The 14721-nt window shown below is 44.2% G+C and overlaps 1 protein-coding gene and 1 long non-coding RNA gene across 10 annotated transcripts in view; one reads left to right on the top strand and one right to left on the bottom strand.

The window, feature by feature from the left end:
• The window catches only part of BICRA (BRD4 interacting chromatin remodeling complex associated protein), a 108801-nt gene that overhangs the window by 73397 nt on the left and 20683 nt on the right, over nucleotides 1-14721 (top strand). For 4 of the 9 annotated variants that reach the window (XM_081018577.1, XM_081018583.1, XM_081018579.1 and 1 more), the window contains 5 exons: nucleotides 5098-5143; nucleotides 6438-6480; nucleotides 6966-7031; nucleotides 8543-10549; nucleotides 11961-12278. In XM_081018577.1, the coding sequence (XP_080874703.1) occupies nucleotides 5103-5143; nucleotides 6438-6480; nucleotides 6966-7031; nucleotides 8543-10549; nucleotides 11961-12278 (2475 nt within the window). In that variant the 5' untranslated portion in view covers nucleotides 5098-5102. Of the gene's footprint in view, nucleotides 1-5097; nucleotides 5144-6437; nucleotides 6481-6965; nucleotides 7032-8542; nucleotides 10550-11960; nucleotides 12279-14721 lie in introns of those variants that run through there. The other 5 variants (XM_081018585.1, XM_081018581.1, XM_081018582.1 and 2 more) reach the window with 3 other exon arrangements.
• On the bottom strand, nucleotides 3634-14698 carry LOC308484598. Its single transcript, XR_013990027.1, has 3 exons — nucleotides 12291-14698; nucleotides 6570-6679; nucleotides 3634-4884 (listed from the first exon to the last, which is right to left on the bottom strand). It is a non-coding gene; the product is annotated as an uncharacterized lncRNA (long non-coding RNA).

Genomic DNA, 14721 nt, shown 5'->3' with positions numbered 1-14721 from the left:
CAGTAGTGACTAATCTATGCCCTTCTCCCAGATGTTGTTGGACCAACTCCCATAATCCCTGATTTATTGGCTGGCCATGCTGGCTTGGGCTGATGGGAGTTGGAGTCCAACAATCTGGTGGAACCACAAGCTAGCCACCCCAATTTGCATAATGTGTTTTCTCTTTTATGTATATAGCTTGCTACCATCCTTTTCAGATTATGTGACCTTTCAATTCGTTCCTTGGTCCAGATTTCTATTAAAGTGGTTTGTGGGAGTTTGAGCTGAGGCCTGACAGTTAACCTGGAAAGTGTTCATGATGTTCTGTGAGAACATTTCACAAGAGGAAGATGATAATGCTAGATTAATGACTTTTGAGCCTTGCAATTCTTTTATGTTATCAGAATGGTGTAGCACAAGCCAACAATAGCACTGACTTCGTTTCACTGCTCCATTAACATGAAATCTCTGCTTAGGTGGGATTCCCCACAAGATGGGAGCTTGGCTTCAGTGGACCATGTGGTCATGGATTCCTCAGCAAAACATCTCTCCCTTTTACATAGCAGCTCCTCCAGTCACCTTGTTTTATTTTGACCGCTTGCCTGCTGTGAGTTGTAGTGGCCAGAAGCAGTGGCATTTCTGAGGTGAGAGAGAGCACCTTCCAAAAGGCTATGCAGGACAGAGATGGAACTCAACAGGCTGGCAGTGTAGGAAGCCTGCAGCAAATTAGTTGTGGCAGCAGAAGCAAAGGCGCTATTGCAATATGTTACTTGGAGAAGAGGGGTAAAGAGAGGACAGTATGTGGATCTGTTTGGTGCAGCCTGGAAGGATAACTGGAAAGCTTTCCTGTGCATTGTAGGGACCAATATGCAGTGTGGCTGTCTGCTGCATGGATTTTTACGCAAAACAACTCTGGTGGTGCACTTTTATTCTGTTTTTTTATAACTTCCGTATTTTACCACTGGGGAAAAGCTTGTAAAAGTTCTTGTCTGTTGCAAGAAGGCGTGTATGTGATATGCTAGTGCTGTCTGAGTTCTTTAGGATTTGAAAGAGCTTTTTGCAGTCTCCCAGTTAGTGAAAATTTGGGCTACTTGAATAGCCAGCCAGAATGCGTGGTCACCCTAACCCTGTCATTCTCCCAGCTTGAGGAGGCATTGGATCTTTACTCTGATGTTGCACTGAGCTTTGCTGTTCAGCACAGGTCATGAAGAATTCTCTCTGAGCTCAGAGGGAAAGTGGGAGTTTGTCCCTGTTAGGCTGCAATTCACAGGTACTCTTGCTGCAATGACAATCCTGTGCTCTCCTCACTTACTCCTAGCGTAGAAGGGCAGGGCTTTTCATGCTCACCACGTGGTGGAGAGACAGTTTCTCCATGGCAAGCAAATATGTGGACTCCCGAGTGAAACCGTTTTTAAAGTTTCTTTCTGCAGCATCCAGAAGAAGGAGCTGTGATCTGTTGATTTACTAAGTGGACATCTGTCTCCATGCCTTTTGAGAAGCTCATGAATAAATGCAACCTATCAAGCTGCCATTTTTATAGATTATTATTTTTTTGCAAACAAGTCTTTTTCAGGAAACAAGAAAGTTAATATTCCTCCAGGGATGGCATGGATTCTTTGACCTTGCAAAGCTCTGAAAATCCAAACTACAGAATTTAGAGGAATTTTTCTCTACACCTTCCAACTATGAAATACCTGTGGCCTTCTGATAATGTTACTCATTCACTAGAGATTGCAGGGAGGGAAGATATAGATATATGTCGTATTTCTCAATAATAATACCTGGGATTTTCAAAATCTTTGTCAAAATGATCTTTGTAACAAAGGGTTGTGTATAGCTTACAGGAAGTACAATAGGAATGGAACATATTTGCTGTTTGTGTGCTTATAAAATAAAGCAAAAATCTATACTATGAGGCAGGCCTCCTTGGCTAACTTCGCCCTCCGAGGCCCATAGCAAGTGTACCCATCTGCCCCCCTCCCTGCATGAGCCTGCCCAAGGGCCACACCCCTCCCCAGCTATGCACCCCGTCAGTGTTTTTGCCTGGCTGGAATGTGTCCTTAAGGCTCTGATAATGACTTCTGGTTTTCTGGATAGAGAGGTGTGTGTGTGTAGAAACTAGTCTGTGGTAAAAATTACACTAATTACTGCACCCACTTTTGCCTCTAGCCACACCCACCATTTGGATGTGGCTCCCAGAAGGTTGCCCAGAGGGGAATGTGGCCCTTGAGCTGAAAAATATTTCTGACCTCATTCCAACATCCCAGAAAACCTCAACTGCCCATGATGCCCCATGGCCCATGTCCTGCAAGCCCAGAATGTCTTGCCTGCACACTGTTAACTGTGTTCCAGTAGACATCGCTGCCAAATGAAGTGTGAACCAACTCTTGATTAGATTACTAAACAGGTCCTGCTGGTAAGATTTTGACTTAAACACTCCAAGGCACAGAGCTGTCAATAAAATGTGAATGTTTCATTTAGAACATGCACATAGCATTGATGGTCATCTGTCTATATCTCTGTGTCCAAATGCAGACAGTGGGAAAGGCTTCTCGGAGGAGATTCCCATGGGAGCATCCCACTGCTACCTGCCTTTGTTTGTCACTTGCAAAACAGCCTATATGGTAAATCCTGGCTTTGGTTGTACAGTCTTGAGTAGCTCAAGCTAGCAAGTTGTTGCACTCACAACAGTTTGCTGCTAGGAAACCTGAGGTCTCAGAACCTGAAGAATCACTGAGAGAGTTGAGCAGTCCCTCCTGTATATGGTCAGACAGTAATTTATGGGGAGTAATTAAGCACATTCAATAGAAGTGTGTTTAACTGAATGCTATAGGTTTTTTTCCTTCTTGCACTTTCACCGAACGAAAAATCTGTCTTTCTGCTCTGCTGAAACGCAGGGATTTGTTTTCTGTTGCTTTCCTGGCCTGCATCCAGCCAGTGTTGTTCAAATTCAGAGACGTCCCAGCAATTCTGTTATGTGTTTACAGCCGTCTCCATTGGGGAACTACCATGTGGTCACCATGCATGCTGGAGAGCATGTTTGCTATGCTATATGCTTGGATATCAGCTGCTCTTGTACTGTGCTAGTCAGCTCACTCAGTGCTAAAAGGATATTGGATCCAGTGATCAGACTTGAATGGGCCTGTTGCATAGTTGCATTGATTCTCTGCAGAGCTCTGAGTGGTTGGGAATTCCCAAGGAAACCCGGAAGGTCCTTTCTGGAATTGACAGAAAAGATGCTCACTAAACAGGAAAACCCACTCGATCTGTGACACCCCCCCCCTCTCTCTCTCTCTCTCTCTCACACACACACACACACACACACTTCTTTTACTCTTTTTAAATGCAGAAATTGTGTTTCTGCTTACATGAAGAGCGTTGAGCTTATAAGTAAGGGGTTTCTTTTTCCCTGTCCCCAGTCCTGTTTAACTTGGATGGGCAAAGCTGGCAACAGCAAATGATTCAGGCTTCTCAAATTCTTGCAGCAGAAATACCCCCACCCCCAGGAAAGAATCCAAAGGAATCATTTGAAGAAAAGATCACCAAGCCTCTTCTGTGATATAGTTGCACTTCTTCAGTTTCCTTCTGCAAATCCAGGAAATATCCAAATGAATTTTGCACAAAATGTCTCTTGAGCCCTTAGCCTCTTGACAACCAAAGCTGTTAACCTGCAGATTATTCAAAATTGTACAGATTTTCTAAATTTTCTAGTCAGATTTTCAGTGTGAGAGTTGAATTCACATTTTAATGCAAGATTCAGCATCTCTTTGGTAGTAATAAATACAAATTATCTTCAGCGGCCAAACATTAACTGTTAAACACTTAGTATCGTTGCAAGTTACCTATCAAATGTCACCAGATACTAAATACTAGAAAACCACTGTCAAATATTGAAATAAAATGTTATCCCTCATCAAATATCCATTTTAAACACTCCACAAACAGTGTTAGAAACTGAGATATGAAAGCTAGGAGCTAAATGGCATCTTAAACCTAGGTTATGGGCATAGCAACGGAATGTCTAGGTGTTCTTTTTTATAACAAGAATACAAAGCTGAAAATGAAGGAACTGCAGCTAAAATATTATGTTCATTCTTCATATAGTCTAGTCCTTCCCCTGCTCACCCCCTAATATTCTTAAGAGGGTCTCTTCTCCAGTCTTCAGAGATTAGATGAAAGTGGGGAGGCAGAAAAAGGTCCTCCTTTCCTTCCATTCTGCAGTTTTAATCTGAAATCTTAGGCGCAGTACTGCATCCAGAGCTCAGAAACTGCTTGCTCTAATGAAATTCCCTGTCGCAAAATGCCCCTAGAACAATGGGAGTTTCAAACACTGTTCACAAATATTTGAGCATTTAGAGAATATTTGCTGTTGTCAACATTTATAAAGGAGGATTGTGAGAAACAAGGGTGGTTTTTTTAAAAAGCTCTGTTCAAAACCGTGCTTGTCAGTTGTGCTAAAACAAGAGTTCCTTGAGAGAAGTTCAGCTGGGAGATCAAAGCTTGACCAGCAGAATTACCTGATAGACTTAATTCTTCCTATTTTATTCCATAACTCAAGTAAATTGAATAAAGAATATATCTATGACTTCTTAATATGTGTCGGGGGTGTTAATGGAGTGTGGTGAATTGTTTTCTTTGCTTGCTATGCTAATATCCCAACATGCTAACATTGGTATCCAAAAAAACATTGCATTGGTTCTGTAGCAAAGACCAGCAATAGGCTTGGGACTAGACTTTCCATAGAGATGTTGGGTGCTAATGCACTTAACAAAATATAGGGAGACAGTTAATGCTTGGCTGTAGTTTCAGCTCCAGAGAGTTGTGAGTTCTGGTATTTGCAGGGCTCTAAGATCAGCAAAGGGTCAGCACTCTAGCAACACTGCCATTTTTACTTCTCAGAGAACACTAAAAAAAATGTCAGAAGCAGGATTAGAAAATTCTCAATTTGCAGTTCAAGGTTAAGGCCAAGTGCTTCCAAAATCTTGGAGCCAGCATTGCATGGACAGGGAAGGGTTTGCAGAGTTGCAGAACCGAGGGCTTGAAGTCGAAAGGAGCGCTTCACTAGCATGTCACATGTCGTTACATGATCGTAACACATTCTCTAACCTTTCCTTTCAGTTGACATGGATGATGAAGATGGCCGGTGCTTGCTAGATGTAATTTGGTAAGTATTTTCTCTTTGCCCATGAAAAGCGTGCTCTTTCTTGTGGCAAAAGGGTTTCAGAAAAGGAGCATTCCATTACAGATATTTTTGTTCTCTAGCTTAGCAAGCGCTGTACCTTTCAACCACGCTTGGTTCAAAATCTTGGAGCCCCTCTACGTGACTGCTGCCTTGACAACTGTTGCTGCCTGTCTTTGGTGGAACACATGCCGCTTGGCCTGTTCTTGATCTTTACAGAGGATGCGCAGCTAGACCCAGAAGCTTTCTCATTAAATCTGACAGTCAGAGCTACACGAAGCTTCTCAGAAAGAGAAAGTTGCTGTTACAGAACAGTTGACAAAATAAATGATGTTCTAGACCACGGATGGGGATCTTCCATCCCATGAGCCAAATTAGGCTGATGAGGCCATTTCCCCCCAGCTGCACCAACTTATGGGATGGGAGCCACTCCCTACTGAAAGCAGGCAGAAATCTTAGTAGCTGTGGCTTGAATTCAAGCTGACGCTAGAAAGGAAAGGTTTAAAGTACAATTATTGAGCATGATCCTGCCTTTTTCCTTTAAAGTTCTCACCTGTTGTCATATTGGAAGGTGGGCAGATCTGTGCATGGAGAGTGGGCCAGTTTTCTGGATCTTGCCTACCAATCAGATCCAGTTCCTCAACCCTGTATTGGACAGTAGATAGGTTTCTTACAGCCACAGACCAATGTAAGTTTATAAATAACATAATAAGGAAACCCAAGATTCATGGGGGAGCCAAGAGAAAAATTAATTTAAGATCTTCTTGAGACATAGCTGTCAACTTTTCCCTTTTCTTGCAAGGAATCCTATTTGGAATAAGGGAATTTCTCTTAAAAAAAGGGAAAAGTTGACAGCTATGGCTTGAGACCAGGAAAAAAATGGCTACCAGTTCAGTAACGTAAGAAGAATAATTACTTAAAAAGTAAGAATTTCAGTGGGCCTTCCACTGGGTCTTGCAAGTTTCAGATAGCCTTGTGCCAATAATACTTAGTACTGACATATGATAACCATTAAATTCTGTTCTATAAGCACCATGTAAATAGATTTTAGACATGGCTTGGTAATTAAGATCCTGAATAGAAAGGGAATACAAATGCGTTTGAGGACAGAAGAAGTGGAACCAAAACCAAGAAACCATTGGAATCCCCCACCCACCCCCACCAACATATTGATAAGGATAGGTATAGGCTCCTTTGTCTGTTTTGGTACATAAATAACAGCACAGTTCTTTACATGTTTACTTGTAAGTAAATTTCCTATGTCATTTCTCCCCCCCAGTGATCCTCAGGCATTGAACGATTTTTTACATGGATCAGAAAAGGTGAGGACTTGCTCTTCTGTATGTTTCTTTAAATGCTTATGTTGATGCATGACTAATTAACAAATCAAAAAGCCTCCAACTTAAGTTACCTTTGGCTTGTATGTCTACAATGAAAGAAGTGACACAGAGAACAGAGGTGGTGCCAATCCTAGAAATGAAATGCAGAGGGCACTATTCTGCCAGTTGTTTTCTCTGAGACCTTTGAGGAATGAAGAATAAATGCAGTTAGAAAAAGACTTAGTAGTTACCTATGACAATTTACTTAATTTCTAATTCAAAGCAAAACCATTCCACCAGCACAGCTGAGAACTTGTTTACAGTTCCTAGGAAGAAACCAAGCCACTGAAAGGAAGTTACCTAGTGCCTTGGTCTGTGAATGAAGTGGTGCCCCTTTGTTTTTCCATTTCGTGTCAGTCTGACTCCTTGAACACTGTCAAGCTTAAATTTACATTCACATACAGTAATTTAAATCTTTTAAATTACAGATTGACAGTGATGATCTCTTGGACAACACAGGAGATGCAGCCAGTGCCTTCTTTGAGGGTGCTGGGGTATGTATTTTTCACCTCATTTTTACAGCACAGTTTATATCACTTTTAGAAACATCATGTCCTTTCTTTTACACATTTATCATTTTCATAATGCTCAATGCATGATGAAGCTATGCAAGTTGTAATGTTACATTTCCACCATGGTGAGCACACACAATAGCAAAAAAAGGCAAACTGAACATAAGAAGGCGAACAGGCTCTGTTAATGTCTTGGACACCTGATAAAATTGTTAAAATGCCACAGAAAGGCAATAAGCAATGTGACATCCTGGTTGCGTTCCCTTTATTGTTAAACAGAAGTGTATATAGGTGTTTGTACAAGGAGGCAGAGTAAGAGCAAAACTGATAGGAGTGGAAACCTCATTTCTCTCATGTCATCAGAAAAAAAATCTGCATGTTCTACATTTGATTCCGAGCCTGGCATTTGTACGTGTGTTATAATGAAACAGACAAAATAATTGAAAAGTATATTTTACTTTAGCCAGTTCTACAGAAAATGTAGAGGCTGAGGTGTCAAAGAAAGAGGGATCAGTGTAAGGAAAATTGTCTTAGAGACTCTTCATAGCCCTAATCAGTCTCCTGTGTGATATTCCATATGTAGCTTCAAGAGTGATTTGATTTCACCCACACAGTTATTGGCACTGGGCACAATGGATGGTAGCAGCACAGTGCTAGGATTTGTGTGATCAGCCCACGTTTATATTGAACCATTTGCTTGGAATGTTGGTTGTCTCTGGGTTTCACATTTGCTGTTCTCTTGCTGTCCTCTTCTGTCCTGATGCTTTGTTCTGCTCTGTGGGGAGGGCCTGATCACGGTGATCAGCTTAGTAAAGGTTGGAGGGTTGCAAAAGCTTGGGAAAGATTTCTTTCAGAATGAGGTCAAGAACTTCCATTTGTGTGCCTTGGGAACCTGGATACTGAAGTGCTTTTGTCTTATACCAGATGTTTTGTTGCAAGGTCTGATATAAGACAGAAAATGCTTACCACCCTTTGTCCAGCATAAGCAGCAGTCAATAGGGTATGTGTGCACTGTAATAATGTATATTAAGGGCTGATCTGGGGAAATCTATGGTTGCATCTCCTAACTCCATCCCCCCCCCCCACATTTTTGCTTAAAAGCCCTTTGGCAAGGAAGGCTAATTTGGATTAGTGTCACTGAGGAGGGTTAAAAAAAAGAAATCTACTCCTGCACTATTTTCCAGCTTAAATCGCCTTCATCAAAGTGGTCTAACTTTGTGGAGGGACAGGTATTTGCATGTGTGTGCTTTTTCACTTCTGTGGCTAACAGCAATTGGGAGGGCAGTTAAATTTGAGAAGTAGAATGGAGGAAGGAGTTAAACTGTGTCTAATTTGGCCCCAAAAAATTAAAACCAAGAAAATGGTGCTGTTCCATAGCACCTAGAAAAAAGGCATAAACTGTTGAGCAAAGAAAAATATAAATATTCTGTTTGATTTCTATCACTGAAAGCTTACTTTTTTCTCTGTGTGCTTAATCTTTACTCTTTTTTTAGCTGCACGTACAAGAAACCTCTGGCAATCATCTGAGCACTGAACAGAGCCAGCCCACAACAAGTGTTGACTTAGACTTCCTGGAAGATGACATCCTGGGGTCACCTTCAGGGGGCGGGGCCAACCTACAGAACTCAGACCAGCCCTGTGACATTCTCCAGCAGAGCCTGCAGGAGGCAAACATCACTGAGCAGACTCTGGAGGCAGAGGCAGAACTGGATCTGGGGTCTTTTCAGCTCCCTACGCTTCAGCCAGTTGTCCACACTGCCTCTGATGTCACACCACAGATTTTCTCTGGTGGAGCTGACCTTATTGGCCTGCAGCAACCTGCAGTCTTGACTCATCAAGCATTGGTGCAGCAGTCAGTTGGAGCCGATGTTGTCAACAAGGCCATCAGCGTGCAACCTTTCCTCCAGCAAGTTGGCTTGGGAAACGTCACCATACAGCCCATTTCCAACCTTCAAGGGTTGCCAAATGGGAGTCCCAGTGGCGCACTGGGCATTGGGCAAATTCAAGTGGTTGGCCAACAAGTGATGGCAATTAACCAGTCTGCTCAGCAGATCATCGCTAAGCAAGTTCAGTCTTCCCAAGTGGCCACCATGCCAGTTGGAAGTTACATCACTCAGACAGCAGCAGAACAGCAACAGGTCACCCTAACTTCGGCTGGGGTGTCTCCCCAGAATGCAGGCCTTGTCATCCAGAAGAACCTCCCAGCAGTAGCCACAACAACACTGAATGGAAGCTCCATGTTTGGGAGTGTATCTGCTACACAGGGCTCCCAGCCTCTGACAGTCACGTCAAACTTGAGCAGCCCGCTGGTACAGGCCCAAAACGTGATCATTCACCGGACACCCACACCAATTCAACCCAAACCCCCAGGAGTCCTCCAGCAGAAGTTGTATCAGATCACCCCTAAAACATTTTGCCCCAACAATGCTACCCTTACCATCCAGAACGAGGCTGCCCTCCAACAACAGAAGGCCCAGCAGAACCTAACATTTATGGCAGGCAAGGCTGGGCAAAACGTGGTGCTCTCTGGATTCCCCCCGGGTCTGCCTGCCAACATGTTCAAGCAGCCCCCACCACAGCAGCAGGCCCTTAGCAAACCCATGAGTGTCCACTTGCTGAATCAAGGCAGCAGTATTGTTATCCCAGCGCAGCATGTCCCCCAGGCAATGCTACAGGGTCAAAACCAGTTCCTTCTCCCGGGACAGCTCACCGGCACTTCGGCAGTCCAGATTCCCCAACAGCTGTCAGCCTTGCAGGCTAATATGGGTGGCCAGATCTTAACCACCTCGCATCCTAGTGGGCAGACTCACATCATCACCAGCCAAGGGCCTGGCGGGCAGCTAATAACGAATCCAGCGCTGCCTGCCCAAATCCTCACCAATCAAAACCTGGCAAGCCAACTAAACCTGGGGCAGGTACTGACGTCGCAGAATGCACATGGCACTGCCCACATTCTCTCTGCTCCTATCCAATTGCAACCTGGACAGGTTGGCCAGCCGACACTCTTCCAGATGCCTGTCTCTCTAGCCGGTAGCCTGACAACTCAGAGTCAGCCCACCATCACAGCCTCCCTGGCCAGCGGTGCCATTAATCAGACAGGTCAGACTGTTATCCAAGGAGTCACCCTGCCTAACCAAGTGGCTATGTTGAATGCCACCGAGAACCTCAACCAAACTGTGACCATCCAAGCACCCCCTAGTGCCAGCAGCCAGAGCCCAGGTCTCATTCAGCCACAGCCGACCTCCAGCACCAACCTGCTGCCAAGCAGCGACCAAGCCAACATATTAACCGTCCAGTCCACGTCCCAGTCCTCGGCTCCTTCCCAGCTTCAGCTGAATGTACAGCAGCAAACTCCGCCGCCTCAGCAGCCAGCACAGCTACCCGTGACTTCGCAGCCCAGTCCCAGCTTGGTGGCATCTAGTCCTGAAAAGATTATCTTGGGCCAGGCAGCTGCTGGAACCATCATCTCCCAGGATTCTATGCAGATGTTCCTGCAGCAGGCAAGTGAAAGGTTTCCTAGAATTACAGCTAGTTTGGTTAGTTTGTTCTCTCTGTCCACGCATGTTCCAGGTTATTAAGGAAATATTAACTGATAACGTCAAGGAAGTTGTGTGGCCATGACTCCATGAAATCATCAAAGCTTTAAAAAACCAAAACCAGACAGGCTTCTTGACCTCATGATAGCTAAGCGGTCAAGAAGATGTCTGCCAAAAAATGGGGGTGAGCCAGAGATAGTAGAAGGTTGGGATGATCTTCCAGTCATTAAAGAGCAGAGTTTTCAATGTCCTGCACTGCTCTAGTCCTTGCTCTCTTCCAATACTTCTCTCCTTGCAGCCCCCCCGTCCCCCAATTCAGCAACCTCTGCAAAACAGAGTTTGTCCCAATAGGTGATGCAGCTTAAGTAGGTTTATGTCAGTTTCCTAATATTCACATATGATAAATTGTTATGATAAAATTCAAATTTCCCAGCTGTAGAACTGAGATGGAGTAATCACTGTGGACATCTAGCCCCATTCCACCCCAAAGAATAACAATATGGGTGTTTGTTTGTTTGTTTTCACCTGAATCAAATTTCCACAGTTTGGCTGCTCACAGGAAGGCAGGAGAACAGTTTGTGTGTTTTGCTATTCATGTGGCACAGTTGTGAACTAAAGGTAAAGGGACCCCTGACTGTTAGGTCCAGTTGTGGATGACTCTGGGATTGCGGCGCTCATCTCGCTTTATTGGCCAAGGGAGCCGGCGTACAGTTTCCGGGTCATGTGGCCAGCATGACTAAGCTGCTTCTGGCAAACCAGAGCAGTGCACAGAAATGCCATTTACCTTCCCGCCAAAGTGGTACCTATTTATCTACTAGCACTTTGATGTGCTTTTGAACTGCTAGGTTGGCAGGAGCTGGGACCGAGCAACGGGAGCTCACCCCATCACAGGGATTTGAACTGCCGACCTTCTGATCGGCAAGTCCTAGGCTCTGTGGTTTAGACCACAGCGCCACCCGCGAAGTAGTAGTGAAGATAATTCTGTGATTAAAAATAGTATTATGCAAGTGGGCCCAGACCCCTGTTTGAATGTGAAGTATAGGTTATATGGCTTCCATTGACTGTGAGCCTCATATATCACAAAGGAGCTTGCTTGCTTCCTTCTTTGCCCTAAAAGCAAATTCTTTGAAACTTGGCGTCAGGCGTGACCTTCTGCATATTCTTTATTTTTGTGTCTTTCACATTACGAGTTGCCGAGAGGGGAAGTGGGGGCTCTGAAACCAGAATTTAGGATGCAATTCTAAGGCCGTGTCTGCTTGGGGGAGCGGGACTCAGATCATGTGCATACACAGTAATCAGCATTGACAAAAAGTGGGTGGTAGAAGCAGGTAGTTATCATAAATGTGGTCCATGCTAAATCTCTTGGAAATTTCAGAAGGATCGGAGCCAGCAGCAGCAGCAGCAGCAGCAGCAATTTTATTCACCAGCCCTGAAAATGCAGCAGGAGAGCAGTATGAACGAATCCACAGTACCTCCCCACCTGCCTATGCCTCTGCCCATCTACAGCATAGCCACCACCGCCCTCAGCACCACAAGCAGTGTCCCAGCCTCGGTGATAGTCAGCAGCAGCGTAGGCGCAGCCCTGCAGCCGCCTGCCAGCCGAGAGCTGAGCCAGAACCACAACCTGCCGCCGGTGGAGTCCAAAGTACCTCAGTTCTCAGCCGGCCCTTCCCAGCAGGCAATGGCTTGCCAGGTAGCCCCTTACCTGTTTGCAAATCCACAAAGTCGCCTCGCTTTGGCCTGTCCTCCTGCCTTGAGCCCTTCTGTCTAACATGTCTGGCCATTCTTAGTCTTCCCTTCAGCTTCTTGCTTTCTCCTGCACATTCTCTGTGCAGAATGCGTACACACACACACACAGAAATATTAGCATCTCATTTCGGTTCGCACTTGCATTCTCCCACACTTCAAAACAAAGGCAAGGCTTGGGTGTTGGTGGTGACACAATTTCGAAAATAGCAATGAAGTCTCCCCCTTGCGGAAGTTGGTGAGCAATACAGGAGGAATGAATATTTTCATTAGTGTAGTTACCTCCTGCCTAGCAACTAGGAGGACCACTGACCGTTACATGTAAGGTTATCGTGTGTGTGTGTTCATTTTTGCTGTGCCTTTAGCAATATCCTGACATGCAGAAATGAGACATATGAAAGAAAGTGACAGAAAAAGCTTTGATTAGTTCATTTCTTCAGGCCAGGCTGGGGGGCAGGGAGCACTACCTACTTGTTAGTGCACTAATTAATATCTTTAATACTGGTGTACTTCCATGGAGTAGTCAGTTTGATCCTGAACTCAGACACACAAATACTAGGGAGAGAGACAGAGGTATGGATGACACACTGAGATGTAGACATAGAATCCCCCCCCCCCCCGCCTTTTAGGTTACCGCAGAAATGCTAAAAAGAAAGAAAATGGTTATTCATTTAAAAATTAAACAACTGAAACATTATTTGGAACTTTTCCTAAGCACAATCATAAATTATAATCTCTATATTTTATATTTTCCAAACTTGTTCTAGTCTCCTATAAATAGATATTGTGAACCATGCAAACATTACTATGGTGCCACCTGTATCTGCAAAGAATGGATCTAAGTTTTAAAACATGCACCTTCCTTGCCTCTGTGGTGAATATTTTGAAGGTTTATATACAGTTCTGGATTCCTCTCTTCTGACCAGTAAAGCTCAGTAAAACTGGCATGGAATCTAGCTTTCTTATAACAAAAAGCAATCACATCCTCTTTAATGCTCCACCCTTGCTCCTTTAAATAAAATAATAATTTGTTCTGCTTTGGAAAAAAGCAACAGTAGAGGGAAACAATCTGCATGTACTGATGGTGGATGGTTTAGTTCACAAAGAGCTTTACTTACCTCTTTCTTTATGCCCAAATTAAGAACAAGAAAAAAGGAAAGATGGACATGGCATATGGCCTTGCTATAGCATAAAGAAAGACCATTGGTTCCTTGCCTGAAGGAATTTACAATCCAAGGGATGGGTACATCTGATTTCAGGCAGATTATGTTTCTATTTTTTTAGCACATGGGTGAACACACAACAGTCCAGAAATAGGCAAACACCTCTAGGATCAGCCAAAGGCTTTTCCCCTCTTACTGATCCTGTTGCCAGACTGTGGCCATCACCTGTTTGTCTCTTTTCCCTGTTGCTGCTCTTGCTTGCTTCCCTTTCGATCCTAACTAACCCTGAGAGGTGGTGGTTCTGCTGCTGCTGCTGCCTTTTCTTGCTTTTCTTCCCGTCTTCTCCTCTGTCCCTCCAGAGCTGTGCACTGCACTTGTGGTATGTTGCCATCTCCTACCAGAATGCGTATCTCTTTCCTTCCTGTATATATTGTTCTTTAAGCAGAGAAGTATTACTTGCAAATTGAGTGTCATAAATTCTACTTGCGTGTTAGTAATGTTGCAAATACTATAGTGCAAGCTGTACAGGAGTTAGCAGAGGACTTGCTATTCTGTAGGGGTGCCTAGGCAGGCTGGAGAAGTGGCATTTAATACAACAGAGCCCAGGTAGATTTTGTTGCCCAAGAAAGGGTGACTGGGCAGATTGAAAGGGTGGGGCGTGTATTTGTCTAATTGGAATTAGAAGACATGAACACCCTTCTCCTTGTTCCCCAAAATATTGGAAGAAGCCAACTTCTTCCTACCTTCCTTAGGATAAGATTTTTGAGATAAGCTTTTGGTTTAGCCATTTGACATTTTAAGAAACACTTTTTGGTACCTTCCTTGTATTTATTTCTTCGTTGCCTTGGTCACTATGGTTTAAAAGGCAAAATCTTTTCAAGCAACATCTTTTACAGCCAAGCTTTGCAAACAAGCCGAGGCAGTGAAATAAATTTGGCAGGTACCTACCAGTATTCCCAGTGGGACAGCATGAGAATCTGACACCGTGCCCCAGAAAGCTTCCCCTCCTGTTTCAGGGTCTCTCACAGTGTGAACTGATGATGAAGGGAAGGAGGGAACAAGCAGCCTCATTGACTCACGAAGCTGGCAATTGCCAGCTTTGAACTTAATAATTCTTGGCCGCTTCTGCTGGATTGTGGTGCCTAGGCACCTCAGAGTATCTTCGCAAGAGACTTCTAACCCAGTTTACTCTTTCCTTTCTTTTCCCCCCACCCCAACTCCTTTTTT

The sequence above is a fragment of the Podarcis pityusensis genome (genome assembly GCF_964106645.2).
Source record: "Podarcis pityusensis genome assembly, chromosome: 8".
NCBI lineage: Eukaryota > Metazoa > Chordata > Lepidosauria > Squamata > Lacertidae > Podarcis > Podarcis pityusensis.
This window is presented reverse-complemented; position numbering and strand designations above follow the sequence as displayed.